The 18,430-nt window shown below is 49.7% G+C and overlaps 1 protein-coding gene across 6 annotated transcripts in view; it reads left to right on the forward strand.

The window, feature by feature from the left end:
• The window catches only part of KANK4 (KN motif and ankyrin repeat domains 4), a 105,052-nt gene that overhangs the window by 65,303 nt on the left and 21,319 nt on the right, over positions 1 to 18,430 (forward strand). For all 6 annotated transcript variants that reach the window (XM_031968995.1, XM_031969000.1, XM_031968997.1 and 3 more), the window contains 4 exons: positions 1,068 to 1,152; positions 7,703 to 9,454; positions 12,328 to 12,439; positions 17,824 to 18,057. In XM_031968995.1, coding sequence (XP_031824855.1) covers positions 1,137 to 1,152; positions 7,703 to 9,454; positions 12,328 to 12,439; positions 17,824 to 18,057 — 2,114 coding nt within the window. In that variant the 5' untranslated portion in view covers positions 1,068 to 1,136. The remainder of the gene's footprint in view (positions 1 to 1,067; positions 1,153 to 7,702; positions 9,455 to 12,327; positions 12,440 to 17,823; positions 18,058 to 18,430) is intronic.

An 18,430-nucleotide genomic window follows, 5' to 3' on the forward strand; every position in this document is an offset into this window, starting at 1 on the left:
AACTGCCCCTGACCTCCAGCTTACAGTTGGGAATGAGAGAAGGTGACACACGGAGCCCTTAGAGAACGGTATGAGACTCATGGAACATTGAGATCATTGAAGGCGATGGGAACGTCCAGCCGAGAACGGGGACGACTGGCCGGGGGCTGAGAGTTGTCCAGGACAAGATTTTAGGTCTCAACTTCGAGGCAAACTGAGCTTCTCTAGTCCATCCTCCTTCCTTTTATAGATAAGGAAGCGAAACCCAGAGAGGTTATGGCTTACCTGACGTCACACAGGTAGTATTAAAAGGGGGACTTGAACCCACGGCTCCTGCCTCTTGGGCCAGTAGTGTATATTGCTGAAATCAAGCTAGGGATACAAAGGCAAAAAAGGAGAAACAATCCTTACTCTCAAGGAGCTTATGTTCTATCAGAGAAGACTATGAATGTATACAAGTATTTTCAGAATCAGATACACAGGTATTCAATATAAGCTGGGGAAGATGGGCTGAGATGGGATGGGAGGGATCATCCTCGCTGATTCTAAACCTCCTTGGCCTTCTGGTCCCCTGATCCTGGCCCTGGGCTCCCGTGGGTGAGCTCCTAGAATCTGTGGCTTCCCTGGAGAAACAAGCTGTGTACCTTCTCCCACTCAGGGGATCCAGATCTCCCTTCTTCCCCAGGGGTTAACCCTCTCTCCTTTTGAAATTACTTTGACTTTTTTTTTTTTTTTTTTTTGGCAAGCATCATGTATACATTTAGCTGCATCTCCTCAGTAGATCGTAAGCTCCTCCGTGACAGGTTATTTTATTTTCGTCCCAGTGCCAGGCACATAGTAGGCACTTAATAAATGCTTGTTGGGTAGAACTCATTTATTTTCCATCCCCCCCATTGCTCAGCATGCTGCATTGTTGCTAGAAGGCACTTAGGCGTGGGATGAATTGAAGGGAGTCTCTCAAGGGAGGACTTAGAGGTCACTATTGGGGTCATTAGTCACGGCCGCCTCTCACTTCTCTGTTTCTGTGTCTCCCCGTGCCAAGGAGGAGCCAATTAACCGTACACTGGATTGTCTCTTATTGTTTCCAGAGCCTGGTGACCGCGGCCCATTGACTCAGCTGATGAAGTGACTTGAGAAGCCCCTTTGAAGCCCTGAAGATGGAGCAGCCCGAGGGTAGGCCTTTTGCGGTTTCGGGGCCTCATGGAGGGCACACACTGCTGCTGGAGGGTGTCCGGCTTCCCACGACCGTGTGGAATATCCCAGGGTGACCAGCGTCCTCTGTGGCCGTCTCCATTATCGGCTGCTGGTTGTATTCAGGCGGGGTATTGCAAGCACGACCAAGAGCCTTTTAGAGTGTTTCAGGATGGTGGAGGGGGAGATACTCTTAAAGACTTGGGTACATTTCTCTCTGGCTGTCATATCTTCTTCCCCGACCTCAGTTGCTTCATCTGCAAAAATGAGCTCACCGAATAGGCTGAGAAATCCCTCTCAGCTTGGATATGGGCTCCTGCGGGTGACCCGAGGAAATCACACTGTGTCTCGGTTTCCTCATTAGCAACTTAAGGGATTTGGATGAGCATCGAGGTCCCTTTCCGGTTCTGGAGCTACAGACCTATGTATTGTAGTTGTAGCTATTAAAGCTAAAAAGGACCTTGGAAATAATTTAAGCCAACCCCTTAACTTTGAGGCAGTGAGGTGGTACAGTGGTTAGCGCACTAGGCTTGGAATCAGGAGGCTCATCTTCCCGAGTTCAAATCTGACCTCAGATACTGACTAGCTGTGTGATTCTGGGCAAGTTACTTCATCCTGGCTTGCCTCAGTTTCCTTGTCTTTAAAAGGAACTAGTCCAGTGTCTGCCAAAATGGGGTTGCCAAGTGATGGATGAGACTAAAAAAATTGGCTCAACCACAAAAACCCTTCATTTTTCAGTCTCCTTTGCACAATTGTTTAGTAGGTGTCTGGTGGTAAAACTGGGGTGTCCTGGCTCTGTGCTCAGTGCCCCTTCTGCTGAGAAAGGCCTGTGACCCCTCCAAATTAGGAAATGAGAGAAGTCCTAGAATTTTCACTATCCCATAAGGTCTTTCACCAGCTCTAACCTCCAGGCCTGTTCTTCCATTTTCCAAAGAGAGTTAATTGTTCTATCTCAGGTGTGTCCAACTCAGCCACGGAGCAGCCGTGGGAGACAGCTGCTCACACCTTTTCTAGCCATCCGGCTGCCCCCGTCTTCTCGAGCTCGGCAGGCTCTGGTTTTCCGGGGTTCCCTGGGTCCTCTTTCTTTCTTGAATTTCTCATCTTCCTTTTTGGACCGAAGAGGACAAGGGATTAAAAGTTCCAGTCTCTCTCTTGGCCTCTTCCAGCAAGAAACTTAATTCACCTTTGATTTGACTATTTTTTTCTTCTTCTCCAATCTCTGTTTTTGGAAAAAGTCCAACTAAACCCTTTCCCTTCTCCCTCCCACCAAGGCCTCTTGCACCTGGCACCTTATGGCCGTTTCCTCCTCAGAACCTCTGTTCCCATCGTCCTGCTTCAGGTCGCTCTCCCAGCGGGATTTTTTGAGAGCTGGGAACCCTCTGAGGCTGAGCCCTTTGCACACAAGAAAAAGAAAGGCTCGAGGTCCAGTAAGTGGCAGAGGCCAGCTTCGAACCTAGGCTTTTTCTCCCCACAGGCAGTCCCACGTTTTGCTGTGCCAGGAGGCCGCGTGAGGGGCCACTGCTCCTTGTCCATGGCAGGGAGGCTGTAGGGCCGCAGTGAAGGAGGGGTGCAGGAGCTGGTGTGTAAGGAGACTGGGAAGGAGGAAAGGGACCAGGCTGTGGATGGCTCCACGGGACGGGAGAGGGCTTTCCATCAGGTGCACGTGTAAGGGGCTGCTGGCGTGGGGTCGGGCGGCTGCGTGGGCAGTGCCTTGGCGGAGGGGGGCATGTAGTCCGATGGGAAGGCTGCTGCAATGCACCTGCTATTTAACCAGGACTGGGTATGTACAAGGTGTCGTGGCTGACGAGCTCAGGGAGCCAGAGCCGCTATTCTTTGGGCCTCCAATGAGGATCCAGGAAAGTATGAGCTGATACCCCAGCTGGATGTCTGCTTTTAAGGGGAAAAAAAAAAAAAAAAAAAGATAAAAGTGCCCTAGGGGCAGAGCAGAGTGTGTATTAAGCCCATATTTCTGATTTCTCATTCCAGTGAAGGTCTCTTGCTTTCCTCGTTTTTCTCATGGGTAATTAGCTTTTGAATTGGCTCCACTTTTAAAAAATGTATAGAGATATATTCGTATTTCTGACCTTCTCTCCATGGTCCTGGGGGTAAGTCAGGGCGATGTCATTAAACTGAGGCCACAAAAAGAGCCAAAACACAATTCCCCCTTTGTTGAGTCTCTGCTGGCCGGGTCAGGGATTGACCCTCTCGTTAACTTCTGCCTCCTTCATCTGAACTCTCTTTTTTGAGTCCAAGACTTTGAGTAGAGCGAGCTCTCCAGGAACAGAGGAGGGCAAGCTGTGGAAGTAGGGAGCAGGCAAGGGGTGGGAATGGCTTAATGGAAGTAGGGAGCTGGCAAGGGGTGGGAATGGCTTGATGGAAGTAGGGAGCTGGCAAGAGGGGGATATGGAGAGGGGGGGAATGGCTTGTTAGAAAATGTGAGATTTGGAGTTAAAAGATCTGAGTTTGAGTCTTCCTTCAGTTACTTACTAGATATGATGACCTTGGGCCACTTTATAAAATGGAAGATTTGCAGTCAATGGTTGCTAGGGGTGACATAGCTCCAGATCCAGGGGAAAGTACTGTTTAGTTTATTTTGACTCCCATCGGGGAAGGCCATAAGACAGAAGGGTCATTCAAGGTCATTGTGTCCAACTCCCTCTTTTTATGAAGAGACTGAAACCCAGAGCAGCAATATGACTTGTCTAAAGTCCCACAGACACTAGATGACAAAGGTAGGCTTCTAACCCAGGGCCTCCCAACCCAGCTCTGTTTCTTCCCTGCTGCCCCATCCAGTGAGGGACACATGCCGGAGACCACCTTTCCAGTACAGGTGATGGTGAGTCAGCTGAGTTCTTGCCACCTGAGCATCCCACCTTTTTTCAAACAATCCGTGTTTCCAAGGCGGCCACGTGGGGCTGGAGACAAGCAGTCCTGGTCGGGGAACAGAAGTCTGCCGGCTCCGTCGGGCTCCGATCGTGGCTGGGGGAGGTGGATGTTTTGGGCTGGGTCAGGAACGTCCTTCCCTGCAGTGCAGATGGGCAAATGCTCTGCAATGCAGGGGCTTGGCGTGCGACCTGATGCTTTCTAATCTTAGACATACTTGACACCTCCAGGGTCAAATATCCTGCATTTGTCCAAGCAGGAATTGAGCTGCGGCAGTCTCCACTGTATCACGCTGTGGCTCAGCCTTTAGAGGACAGCTGCTTCATTATTAATTAATATCCATGTCTAAGTGAAAGCTCCTTTAAAAAAGACACAACTAATGGCTCACTGAGGGGTCCAGGCTCCCACTCGCCCCTAGCCCTTGTGACAGGAGAGTTGGTAGCATGGGAGAGTCGTCTCAGGGCCAGCATGAAGTCCCACCAGCCCCGTGACCAGAGAGAGTTGGTCATCAGGGAAGACTATTTTTTCAATCACAGAAACTCCCAGAGACTCTTCTTCCTAAGCTTCTCTTCTACATCAGGGACTACTTTAATCATGTATTTCTGGGATCATATTAGTATGGGGACCTTCCAGTGAGGATCCTCCTTTTGCCATGAAAATCGGCCCTTCCTTTGCCCACCTTATGGTGTCAGAGGTATCTGGGTGCCGGGAGGTGGCTTGAGCAGGGTCCCCAACAGTCAGTGTCAGAGGCCATCTCCATTCACATCATCTTCCATGTTTAAACATTTATATTTAACCACCCTGCACATGTATTGTGACTTTGTACCTACATATGCACAATTTTTTGATTTTATATTTTGACTATTTATACACACAAGGGCAGTTAGGCGGTAAAGTGAACAGAGCATCAGGCCTGGAGTCAGAAAAGCCCGAATTCAAATCCGGATTCAGCTACTTACTCACTGTGCGACCTTGGGAAGTCCCTTTCCCCCGCTTGCCTCGGTGTTCTCATTTGTAAAATGAGCCGGAGAAGAAAATGGCAAAGTATTCCAGGATCTTTACTAAGAAAATCCCAATTGGAGACATAGAATTGGATATAATGTGTAACAACATATACATACAATTATGTGTATTATATAAATCTCAATTTTAGGAGAATATATTTTGATTCTGTATATTTATATAATTACAATTTATGATTGTACATAGATCTATGCACATATGACATAATATATGGTCAATATACGAATATATGGTCACATATAAGTATACATGTAGTCATAATAAACATGTGTATAATTGCGAGATAAAACATATACATATGTGTGATTCAGGGTAAATAGAAATATACACGTGCATATTAATGCATATCTCACATATGACACACAAATAATAGAATCCAAACTAGAGTTAAAGGATCTTTCGTGATAATCCCACTAATTGCTCCTTCCTCATTTGATAGGTTAGGAAGCTAAGGCCGGGAGAGGACAGATCCTGAGGTAGCCAAGAAGCTTCAGGCCGGCGGGGAGACCCTGCGGCCTCCATGGAGGGCCTTCCCCCCCTGCCCTTGCTCGGGCGGCCCGGCCTCCCCGGCCCATCCCAGAAGCCGCTCTTGGATTTCTCAGAGATAGGTCTGGGCATTTTCCTGGCGTTCTCCTAATTCGTCTCCAGGAGAAGCTGGACAGAGTTGCTCCTTGTTACAAGGTGTTTTGGCCAAGGGCTATTTCCTTCTCCTCGGTTCATCAGCAGCCAAGTAGCAAAAGCTTTGAGTACATAATGAACATTTAACACCTTCAGAGTCTCATATTCTGCATTAGGGTGGCCAAGATGAATGATTCGTTTATAGAAGCTAGAAGGGGATCTTGGGGTCCATGTGGAATGAATTCTGCCTCAGTTTCCTTCTCTGTAAAATGGGGATAATATTAATACTGACTTCCCAGGGTGGTTATGAGGATAAAATGAGATAATATTGTCAAGCTCTCTACAGGTCTTGGAGTGCTATGTAAATGCCATCTGCTTTTATTACTACTAGTATTTCTGCCACCCTCTGGAAGCCTATGAGAGAGAAGACCAATCAATATATTTAATAGAGAGACATCCCAGATGCCTTCAAGGCTCAGCTCAAATGCCGCCTTCCCAAAAAGGGCTTTTCTGACAGTACCCATAACTAGATCACTCCACACTTTGTATTTTTATTTGATTTATCATATTGTGTGCTTATTGTGATCCCCAGGATAATTAAGGGCCCAATGGGCAGGGACTGTGGTTTTTGTATTCCTTGTGCCTGGTACACAGTAGGTGCTGGATAAATGCTTATGGACGAATGAATATGATTGACTCCCAGTAGAACCGAAGGCCAAAGGAAGGTGGGCTGGAGGAGGCTCTAAGGGGCAGGTGTGATGTGAGCTGGGATTGGGAGGAAGAGTTGGAATTGGGCAGATACATTTAAGTTTGGCCAAGGTGGAAGGAGCGGTTGAGAAGGGGGAATTACGCCTGGGAAGGATGGCCTGGAGAACTGGAATAAGCCTGGTCTCGTGCAGAGCAGAGTGGATGCTGAGGCTTGATGGGAAGAGCTGCGTTTGCTGTTGCAAGGCCTGGATTCAAATCCTGCCCCTGGCCGCGTAGTGCTGGATTTGGGCAGGCTTCTGTTTCTTTATCTGTTAAAGGAGGATTTGGGAGAGAGATCTCTAAGGCTCCTTCTAATTCTTAGTCCTAAGAATCCGCGAAGTAAGATTGGATGAGTGGGATGGGGCCATGTCGTAAAACAAGTGCTACCGGTGATTAGTCAGTAAATAAGCATTTATTTAGCACCTGTTTTATGCTAGACACTAGGGATGCAAAAAGGAACGCCTCAATGGCTTGAGCTGAAAAACTTTCTGTCTTCAGTGGATAAAAAGCCATCGACATTTCCAGGTGGATTTAGCCCTCCCTGTGGTGGGAATTTGTCCTTTTGCCTCCCCCCAGTCGGTGCAATGGTTTCCCTTTTTGCCAGAGTCGCAGGAGTACTTAGCGTATTCTCTGATCTCCAGGTAGAAGGGGAAAAGGAGGAATAAGCGGGGGATGTTCCTCGCTCTGGCTTGTTTTTCTGGCCTGGTGTTTTTGGAAGCTTAGCCGCTGAAGGAAGCGCAGACGCTGTTGAGCACTTAATCTCCGAGCTCAGCAAGACTTACCGGTCCTTCTGTGACTAATGCGGGGCTTTAATTTTTTGGCTGCTCAGACAGATTTGTGGCGCGACCTCCGAGACCTTCCATTTACATAATTGCCAGTTAGCGCCCGCCCCGGCAAATGGCAGGCTCTCTCGCATGGCAGTTCCAGGGGTCGGGCCGGCCACAGCACGAGGCAGTTTCTTGTTTCTCGGAGCTTTGTCGCCGGGCAGGTGCCTCCTTTCCGCTGCCGTGCTGCGGCCGGGAGCCGATCCCTGTCCCTGCGCTCGCAGGTTCTGCCGAGTGTAAGCTGATGTAATGAGGCCGTCTCTCCATGAAGCCAAAAAGCACCTCGGCGGATTCTCCTCGCGGCCGATTCTCATGGGCCGGGTTCTGAAGGAGACCCGGGACGCAGATTGCTGCTGTTGGTCCCTTGCTTGGGGAATGAAAAGCTACGAGTGTCTATGTCTGTGTTTGTGACCGATTTGTGTCCTCTTGTTTTCCAGCCGGAGAGCCGGCGCCGCCCCAAGGGGACAGGGAAAAGGAGCCCGCCAAAGCCCACCCGTACTCGGTGGAGACGCCCTATGGCTTCCACTTAGACCTGGACTTCCTGAAGTACGTGGACGACATCGAGAAGGGGAACACCATGAAGAGGATCCACGTCCGCAGGAAGGCCAAGCAGCCCAAATTCAGCACCCTGCCCCGCAACTTCAGCCTCCCCGACAGCGGGGCCAGGCCCCCCGTGGCCCCCGCCCCCCAGGCCCTGGGCCTGCCCGCAAAGGGGTCCGAGGAGCTCCCCGGGGACCAGCCCGCGGCTGGCGGGGGGGAGGTCAGCTACAGGAGGCGGGTGCTGCTGGCCGAGGCCATCCGCCAGGCGGAGGCCGCGGAGGCCGAGCCGGACGGCGGCCGGGGCCGGCCCCAGCTGCTGAGGGCCGCCAGCATGCCCGTGACCCTGCTGCAGGCCAAGGCCTCCGACGAGCAGAGCCCCGGCTGCGCCCTCCCTGAGCCCCTGCCTCTCCCGCAGACCCTGGAGGAAGGTGCTTTCTCAGAGGGGGCCTTTGGCCCCGCGGAGGGATTTTCAGACCCCCACAGCCGCAGCCCGCTAGCCTCCACTCAGCCCCAAGCGAAGGAGTTGGCGGGTCTGGGGCCGGGAGTTCCCAACCTTGTCCGGGATAGGCCCGAGCACCGGGACCGGGAGGAAGAGCCGGAGGACCACATCTGCCCCCCGAGCCAGGACCCCTTTCCCCAGGACCTGCCCGTGGTTCTGGAGAGCACGGAGGAGGAGCTAAAGGCTCCAGAGGCGGAGCTGGCGGCCACGCCGGGCACCCCAACCCCCAGCCCCCCGCCTCTCCCGTCGCCCATCCCAGAAAACGGATTCCCCCCTGAAATAGAACTGAACATCAGTGAAATCCTGCCTCCACCTCCCGTGGAGGTGAACGTCAGGAGCATCGGGGTCAGGGTGACCGAGGAGAACCTGGGCCTGGAGCCTCGGACCTCAGAGGCCGCCGCAGTCACCTGGGCGTCCGCCCTCAGGCACCAGATCGCCTTCCTGGAAAGGGAACTGTCCAAGAAGACAGAGGAGCTGGAGCGGGCCAGGGCGGCCCTTCGGCAGCAGGGAGAGGAGCTGAGAAGCAAGGAGCTCAGCATTCAGGAGCTGGTGGGCGCCGTGGCCCAGCTGGAAGCCCGGCTGAGCCCTGGGAGGGCCCCGGGCAGCCGCAGCGATGCCAGCGTGAACACCGACCCGGTCAGCGAGGCGTGTGACAAGAGCGTGCTGGCCCAGCTGCCTGTCCATGCAGAAGCTGGGCCCCCCCCGGAAGGCTCACCCCGAGAGCTCCCGCCACAGGAGCCCGGCGCCTCCCCCGCCAGGCCCAACCACAGCTATCTCTCCACCGAACTCAAGATCGAAGAGCAGGATGCCGAGCAAGAGGGCGGCCCCCAGGAGGGTGCCCATGGAGGCCTGGGGGGCTCCCCCTCCAGCCTGGGCACTGAGGGCTCCTCCCCGGGCACCGAGCCGCGGAGCTCTACCCCGGACATCACCATTGGCCAGTATGTGAAGAAGATCCAAGAGCTCCTTCACGAGCAGTGGACCTGCCTGGAGCACGGCTACCCTGAGCTGGCCAATGCCATCAAGCAGCCCGCCTCCAAACTCAGCTCCATCCAGAGCCAGCTCGTCAGCTCCCTCAACCTGCTGCTGTCGGCCTATTCGGCGCAGTCGCCACCGGAGCAGGAGGGTGCCAGCAGCGGACCCCCGGTCCCGGGTAAATATGGGCATGGGGGGAATGAGGGCACCGGCCACAGACCCCCACCCCTGGGTAAATATGGGCATGGGGGGAATGGGCATAAGGAGGGCATCAGCAGCGGATCCCCAGCCCCAGGTAAATGTGGGCATGGGGGGAATGGGGGGGTACTGGTGAGGGGGAAGGAGGGTGCCAGCAGCAGATCCCCAGCCCTGGGTAAATATGGCCATGGGGGGGAGTGGGAATGTGAATTTTGGTGAGGGAGGAGGTTCCATCTTAACACCAAAGCAGGGGCAGGGATTTGTTCTTGGGAATAGACAAAAATAGCAGACCCCAGCCCAAGATGCAGAGCGTAGGGTGGGCAAAGCATAGGGCGGGCAGCCTGGCTACTTTCGGCTGCTGTCCACGTTCTCTCCCTGATCTCCCCGGGGTGTGACAGCTACTTTGCCCCAGGGTCAGGGGACACGGTCCAGACTGTGGGGGAGGAGCTGGATTTCTCATCAGAAGATCCGGCTTTGAATCCTGGCAGTGGCTTGCCGCTGTGTGAGAGAGCTCGGGTCATTTCAGTGTTCTCTGAGAACAGTCCGGCCTTCATCTCCAGAGCTTTTCTCTGACAGTGGCGTCCCAGGCTCTATTATTGTGGCCGCAGGGCTCACCCTTTCAGCGAGCATCACTGGGTCAGCGGGATGTAGACAGAGCTGGAAGCAGGGCTGCCAAATCCTAAAGTCCAATAATCTGTCCAGCGGCAGGATTCGAATTCAGCTCTCCTGACCAGACCCAGCATTCCTGGTGCTTTGAGGTCGTGGGCCTCCCACTGTAGATTCTCCTGTAGCTAGTTTCAGGGTGCTGTTGTTTTGATAACTTGTATAACTAAATAAATTTTGTGAGGGAGGAAGGAAGGGAGAGAGAAAGGGAGAAAAGGGGAGGAGAGTGAGAAAGAAGGAAGGGAGAAAGACAAAGGAGGGAAGAGGAAAGAGAGAAAGGAGGAAGGGAAGAAAGAGAAAGGGAAGAAGAGAAAGGAAGGGGAAAAGAAAGAAAGGAGGGAAAGAGAGAAAGGAGGAAGGGAAGAAAGAGAAAGGGAAGAAGAGAAAGGAAGGGGAAAAGAAAGAAAGGAGAGAAAGGAGGAAGGGGAAAGAGAAAAGAGGTAACGGGAAAAGCAAAAAAGGAGAGAAAGGGAAAGAGAAAAAAGGAAGGGGCAAGAGAAAAGGAAAAGAGAAAGGAGGGAAGGGCAAAGAGAAGGAAGGGGAGAAAGGAGTGAAGGGGAAAGAGAGATAAAGGGAGGGAAGGAAGGAGGAAGAGAAAGAAGGGAGTGACAGAAATGGAGTAAGGAGGGAGAATAGAGTGAGGGAAGGAAGGAAATGAAGAAGGAGAAAGAGATGAAAGACAGTAGACAGGAGGTCTGGCCCACATTTGGGAGGCTGCCCTCGGGCATGAAGGCGCGCTTTCTTGTAGCCAATTGCACGCCCTTTGCATTTTTGGATAAGTAGAACCAGACTGTGTTTGACTTAGGGGTGAGGCTGCGAGGGCTCTGATCCGGTGTTTGCTGTAGCCAGGCTGCTGGCTCTCTTGCCGGGACGGCCCGGCACATTTTGTCCGAGCAGAGAAAGGACTTGTTTCCCGTCTCCCCTTGCAGTCCGTGAGCACGAGTCCTCGTGCTCCTGCTCCTCGTGCCCCCCGAGGGCCGAGTGGTATAGTGGGCAGAACCTTGCACTGGCAGGAATGAGACCTCATTCTGGCTGATCTGATGTCGGGGATCCCCCGTGAGTCTGGCTCTGCTACGTAAGGCCGGTGTCACCTTAGCCAAGTCATCCACAGAACGAGGGGCATAGACTGGCCCCTGGGGAGGTCTCCCAGCTCTCCTCTGATCTGGACTCATAAATCGTGCTTCTGAGCACAGCTGTAGCTGCCTTTGGGTCTAGATACCCATGACTTCTGAGCTTCACTTACCTCATCTGTCAAATGGGTTCCTAGATTGCGAGCTTGAGAAGGTCCTAAGAGATCTGGCTTCTTTTCCCACTGTCCGAGAGAGCCTAAAGTCCTCAGTGAAGGTTTGGAGAGGGCCGCGAGGGCAGAGCCAGTCCAGCCCCCTCCTTCTGTGGTTCAGGATGCTGAGGTCCAAGGTTTGCCCAAAGTGGTGGGAAGCACAGGTAGGGTTCGAGCATCCGCAGGCTACAGAGCCCCTGGGTACCATGTTTAAAACCAGCCAACCAAAAAAACTCTGCTTACCTCCTGATGTAGCCTGAAAGCTCATTGAAGTTAATGAGTGAGAGGGGGCCTTAAACTAAAGGCACCACGTCAAGGTGAAATATAACAGTTATTATTTGTTAAAGAGAGAAAAAGAGGGAGAGAAAGAAGGAAAGGGCAAGAGAAAAGGAAAAGGGACAAAGAAGGGAAGGGGAAGGAGAGAAAGAAGGAAAGGGCAAAAGACAAGAGAGAAAGGAGGGAAGGGGGAAGAAGGAAAGAAGGAAGGAGCAAAAGAAAAGCGAAAGGAAGGAAGAGGAAAGAGGGAAAGAAGGAAGGAGGGAAGGAGAAAGAGAGAGAGACTCTTAAAGTCTTAAGACTGTGCCCATTTAGTCTCTTTGAGTGGGGTGGCTAACTTCAGGAGGAGAGGCAGTGTTGCCAATAAGCAGAGTTGACCTCAGAATCTGGAAGCCCTGGGTTCAAGTCTCTGTCCCTTGGAAGCCCGAGGCAGGTAGCCTCTTAGCAGCGCAGGCAACCTTGCAGACCAAATTGCCAGGAACGTGCCAACCTGCATCGGGATGCTCTCCCTCGGGCCCCAGGGTGCCTGTGCTATGGGCCCCCGCCCTCCCCGAAGGCCCAGCTCTCCCCACGTCTGCATCTTGATTGTCCCTTCTCCATGCCTGCTCCTAACCTCCACTGTTGTGTCTGCCTAGAGATCTCCCCGTCGACAAGCCTTAAGTCCATAATGAAAAAGCGAGACTATGGCTTCCGTGCAGGAGGTAATGGGACCAAAAAGAACCTTCAGTTTGTTGGGGTTAACGGTGGGTAAGCATCATTCATGAAGGTCAGACTGCCTTCCAGTGTCTAATGTCAGCTCCATCTCTTTCAGTGGAGGGGGGAGGGAGGGCGAGGGGGGGAAACCTGCTTTTTTATGTCATTTTCCCATGGTTTAATCACATAAAACACAATAAATCCCCCTCCGAGGCATCCTGGCAGCCTGGAGAAAAAGGATCTTGGGGTATTAGTGGATTGCAAGCTCAAGATGACTGTGACACACCTTCCCAAAAGCTCTAATTCCATTTTAGGCTGTGCTTAGAGGCATCTGTCCATTCTCTGCCCACATCTGGAGCAGGAGGCCCAGCTCCTATCACAAGGACGATGGTAACCCGGAGACAGAGGCTGGATGACCTTTCCTGGCCCTACCCCACGGGGAGCAAAGGCTTTCTGCAGCCTGAATCCAACACGGCATTTTTGCCGCCCCAAATGCATTGGTCTGCAGTGGTGTAATCCGCTGCTTTTCCTTCCTGGTCCCTTCCAAACCTAACCCTACCCAGAGGCCTCAGCTTCTGGACTTGCTATTCAGGATGCTTCCCCGGGGAGACGCTCTCAGGGCCCACTGAGCATCATGGGGGATATAACCCTCAGGAGGCACACAGTCAGACCCCGAGACACAGTCCTTACACAGAGGTGCCCGGAAGGGTGGTGTTCCATTTGTTTCAATGAATGTTTGAGCCCATGTGCCCAAGACCTCAAGACACTGCAGGACTATGAAGGTGAACTTCACCTCTCAGGAAGCGTATTTATCAGTCAGATTCTTACTTACTGAGAGCCTGCTTCATGCAAGTAATACAGGGAGAGAGCAAAGTGCTGGGTCATAAATGAAAGCGGGTCAGATCTCTTTCTGGTCAAATAGTCTCGATTATCATTAAGATGATTATCATTATCTCTCCCTTACACTAATATAATAGCTTCTTTTTTATATGTGTGTATAGATATAGTTCATCTAAAATAGGGTTCATATATATGTGTATATATGTATACACACTGATAATTTTTAATATTCATTTAAAATTTTTGAGTTTTAAATTCTCTCCCACCCATTGAGAAATCAAGCAGTATAAGATCAATTATACACACGAAAATCATGCAAAACATATTTCCATATTAGCCATGTTGGGAAAAAAAAAAGCAAAAAGTAGAAAAAAATTAAATAGAAAAAAAGGATGCTTGAATTTGCCCTCAGAGTTCATCACTTCTCTCTGGCGATGGATAGCATTTTTCCTTGTGAGTCCTTTGGAATTGTCTTGGATCATTGTAGTGATCACAGATGACCATTATTTCACTTTTGCTGTTAATATGTATGTTGTTTTCCTGGTTCTGCTCACTTTACTTTGTATTAGTTCATATAAATCTTCATAAGTTTTCTGAAACCATCCTGCTGGTGATTGCACTGATAGCACAATATTATTCCATCAGAATCAAATAGCCTCTTTTAAATAAAAATAATAATAGCTTTTTGTTTTTCAAGATACGTGCAAAGAGAGTTTTCACCATTCACCCTTGCAAAACCTTGTGTTCGAGATTTCTCTCTATTCTCACCTCCCTCTACCCTAGATGGCAAATAATTTAATATAGATTAAACATGTGCAATTCTTCTAACTATATTTCCCCATTGATCATTCTGCACAAGAAAAAGAAGATCAGAAAGGAAAAAAAATGAGGGAAAAAAACAACAGAAGTGAAAATCCTGTGTTATGGCCCACATTCAGTTCCCAGAGTCCTCTCTTTGGATGCGGATGGCTCTCTCCATCACAAGTCTATTGGAACTGCTCTGAATCACCTCATTGTACAATAGCCTCTTAATATTGATCCTCCTGCCTCTAATCTATCCTCCACTGTGCTGCTCTTTTTTCTCTCCTTGTCATTGTATTTGATTCAGCCCAGCGTTCTAGCCCCAGAAAGATTTCTGGATACTGACGCTGTCATCCTGTGGGTTAGTTATCCTTCCCAGCTTTGTATCGTCTTCTAATTTGTCAAGCTTGCTGCCAATATAGATAAAACTTTAACCTGCCCTAGAACTTTTGAGACCCCCGTCTTGAGAGGGGACTGGGAATTAGATTTTGTCCCCATAGGGAACTCTCGGATAAGGAAATTCTCCATATTGCAGCAGATTGGTCCCTTCGCTGCAATTTGTACTATTAGAAAGTTGAGTGACTCTGAATTGAACTGAACTGAAGTGACCGTCTCCACTCTGCTGGCTGCTTTCTGTTCAGCAGATTTCATGAGCCTGGACCTTTCTACCAAAGATTAAATTTTTAGGCCCTTTTCCTAATAGTCAGTGGTCTGTTGGCCAGGCCGGTAATTGAGAGACAGCTGGCTCCTGCTTCTTTCCCCGTTAAGGCCCTGGAGAGGCCTGTTTGGGTCTTCTCTCATCAGGCTCCTGTCTTTCTTCTCAGCAGTCTTTCCTCTGGCCATTCTGTCATCCTTCTCCTGCCAAAGGCTTCCAACCAAGTAAGCCCGAGCCCACTTATTCTTTCCCTCCCTTTTATCTTTTGGTTGCCAATGACTCTTCTTTAGGCCATCTCACTTAGGCTTTTCTCATTTTAATCTGCTTCCTCTTTTTCATTCTTCTTTGGAGGGCAGAGTTCTGAGAAGCATCTGTACAGAGCAGGAAATGGAAAGTTTTTGCTCTTTACCAAGTGGGGGAAGGGGAGATGGATCATAGGATTATTTCTTAATAATTTTGGTTCAGTGAAAAGAGCTTTGGCTCTGGAGTAAGAGGAACTCGGTCCAAATCTTGACTCTGAAATACCTGCATGACTTTGGCTAAGACACTTGATCTCTCTGACCTGTTTCCTCAGCTGTAAAATATAGAGGTCAGACTTGATAATCTCTGAGGTCCCTTCCATAATTCTAGGGTATGTAATCTTTTATTTATTTACTTATTTTTTGCTGAGGCTTTTGAAGTTAAGTGATTTGCCCAGGGTCACACATCCAGAAAGTGATTTTGATCTGAGGTCAGATATGAACTCGGGTCCTCCTGACTTCAGGGCTGGTGCTCTATCCACTACACCAACTAGCTGCCCCTCATGGTATTTAATCTTGGACAAGCCACTTGATTTCATTGGTCCTCAGTTTCCTCCCTCTACTAGGAAAAATGAAGGGTGGAACTAGTTGATTTTTAAGGTCCCTTCTGGCTCCAGATCAGTGCGCTTTCTTTTTTCCTTAAATTCTGACGCCATTCTCCATGCCGTATCTGTTCAGGATTTTCCATTTGGGAATTCTCCAGGTGTCCAGTAAATAACGCCAAAGTTCCTTCATTATTCTGCTGCATAGGGACTCGCTCTGCTTCCCAAGAGTGCCCTTGTGATCACTTTCTGTTGAATTTGTCACATTATGAAGTACCTTCATTTTAATAACCTTTTTTTGTTGCAGAAACACAGAACAGGTGGTCTCTTAAACGGGTAACACCTTAAAAAAGCTTCAAATCCTTGGTAGCCTCTCCTGTTGCCATTCCTTCCTCATAAGCCATCGAGCCTAAATCTGCCTCTTTATAAATTCTATCTCTCGCTTCTAGTCCTACCCTGTGAGGGCAAGCATAGGATAATAGAATTGGAGCTAGAAGGGATATTAGACATATTCTAATTAAATCCCCAAATTTTATGTAAAGGAATTATTTTATATAAAGGAATCAGAATCGAGAAGCTGAGTCTCGGAGAGTTTAAGTTGATTTGCTCATGGTCACACAGATTGCAGGTCTAATATTATAAACCAAGTTCCTCTGGACTCTTTTTGCTGCCCCAAGCTGCCATTCTTTTTCTTCATCAGAGCCTGGAAGCCTGAATTCAGGTGTCAGGTAGCCAGGTACATCCCCTTCCTTTTCAACTTTAGCCTAACATCATGTTCCTTCAGTATGATTTCAAAACCCCTAATCATATCTTAGCCACCTTCCTCCGTATATCCTCCAGCTCAGCAGTGTCCTTTCCCAAATGTGTTCATGACCTTTACTTGACCAATAATTCCATTTCCAACGTCCTTTGAAAGCAGTGATCAATACTGTTCTTGAAGACCGCCAAAAGCCGCCTGAGAGCCTGCTTCCTTCTGGGACAGCTCTCACTGTTAAAGAATTTTCACCCCTTATTGGTTGATTGAAGCCCGATCTCACTTCCATGGGACAATTTTTAACTGTTGGAAGACTTCCAGTTCTTTCCCTGAATGTTACATGGCCTTGGTCTCCAGGCCGCCCCTCTCTTAGTCATCTGCCTCTGCACACGCTACAGTTCCTCAGTATGTCAATGTTTGGGGCTGTTGTCCTGAGAGACAACCCTAAAATTCTCCTCCCTACCCACCAGGGATTCTTTAGCTTTTGTTTTATCATGGAACCTCATTGACTGTTAGGGGAAGCCTGTGTACACTTCTCAGAATCATGGCGTTTTAAAATAAATTTATAAATTTATAATTTATAAATGTCATGCAAAAGTTAATGAGAAGAAAGATGTATTTTTCCTAAACAAGTTTATGGACTTCCAGAAATCTCTCCACAGACCTCTTGTTGGGGAAGATCTTTGACCCCTCGGTTAAGAAGCCCCTGTTCTAGAGGCTGAAAACTTCCCTTTTCCAATCTGCACAAACACCCCTCACTATTGAGATCACTTTCTCCTGGGTCCACCTTCCAGAGCCTGAACACAAAGCCTCATCCCAAGTGAGATTTATACTGCATCCTGAACAAATCAGCTAGAGTCCAGAGATTCCGGGGAAAATTTTGCCATAAAATTCAGAGAACTTCAGGGGCAGAAAAATTAATTGGCGATTTTGACATTTCTGGAATAAATATCTGGTTTTCCAAATGGGCGGCTTTTGCCAGAACTGGATTGCCTGTCCCACGCATCCTGATTTATTGGATTCCCGGGTGATGGATTGCTTCTTATGTTCCATCTGGGGAGAGCTTGCCTGATTACTCATTGTCTCCTGTGGCCTCTAAATTGAGAAGCTCCTCACAGAGACTGGCCCGAGCTAGAATGCTCTCCCTCCTCGTCTTGCCTCCTGGGTTCCCTGGCTTCCTCGGTGACTCAGCTCCAGTCCCCCTTCTTGAGCCGTACCTTCCCACCTACATCTTCCCTCTGAGATCCCCCCCATCTACATTGTATGTGTTTGGTTTTGCACAGTTGTTGGCATGTTGCCTCCTCATTAGAAGGGGATCTCCTCGAGGGCACAAGGGCCATAGTTCTGCCTTTTTTGTGTATGTCCAGCACGTACCCCAGTGCCTGACATGTGGTGTTTAATAAATGTTTGGGGACTGATCAGTTGAGACTGATGTCAGTCTCCAGTCTGCTAAACAATACTGTGTGAATGCCCTCCTGGAGATTCTGATGTTCTGTTTAGCCTCGGAGGGAAGGTCACAGGGAATGACATTGGGTCTCGTTCTTCAGCTACGAGACGACCTCCAGTGAGGAGACCAGTGGCGAAGACAGCGCCTCGGAGGGCTGTTCTGACAGCGAAGCGGACAAGAAGGGCCCTGGCCCCGAACGCAAGCCGGGCAGAGCTGCCGAGCAGGGCCAGCAGCCGGTTCCGGGCACGGGGGAGAGCACCCGGAGCACGGGCCGGGAGAGCAGTACCGGCGGGGGCGAAGTGGCTGCAGCTGGGACTCATCACAAGTCTGAGAGGTACTTTCTGCTGCATGTACTTGCTAAACCTGAGCTTAAAAACGGGATAATTAGGATAATGTGAAGATTTATAAATGAGGATAATGCAAGCATCCGCCTCTAAGGGGGTTGTGAGGATCCAATGAGATAATGTTTCTAAAGGGCTTAGCACAGCGCCTGGCACATAGTAGGTATTATATATGTTAGCTATTTTTATATTTTAATAACTATTTATTTCCCTTTTGAATCCCATTCATATACTTTATTTTATGCATTAAAAAAATAATATCCTGAGAAGGGGTTGGTTCATCAGATTTCCCAACGGAATTCTTAATTATTTTTGTGGTTGTGGCCTCCTTGGGCAGTCTAGGGAAGCCTGGGGGCTCAGAATCAT

The sequence above is a fragment of the Sarcophilus harrisii genome, chromosome 4 (genome assembly GCF_902635505.1).
Source record: "Sarcophilus harrisii chromosome 4, mSarHar1.11, whole genome shotgun sequence".
In the NCBI taxonomy this organism is placed as follows: Eukaryota; Metazoa; Chordata; class Mammalia; order Dasyuromorphia; family Dasyuridae; genus Sarcophilus; species Sarcophilus harrisii.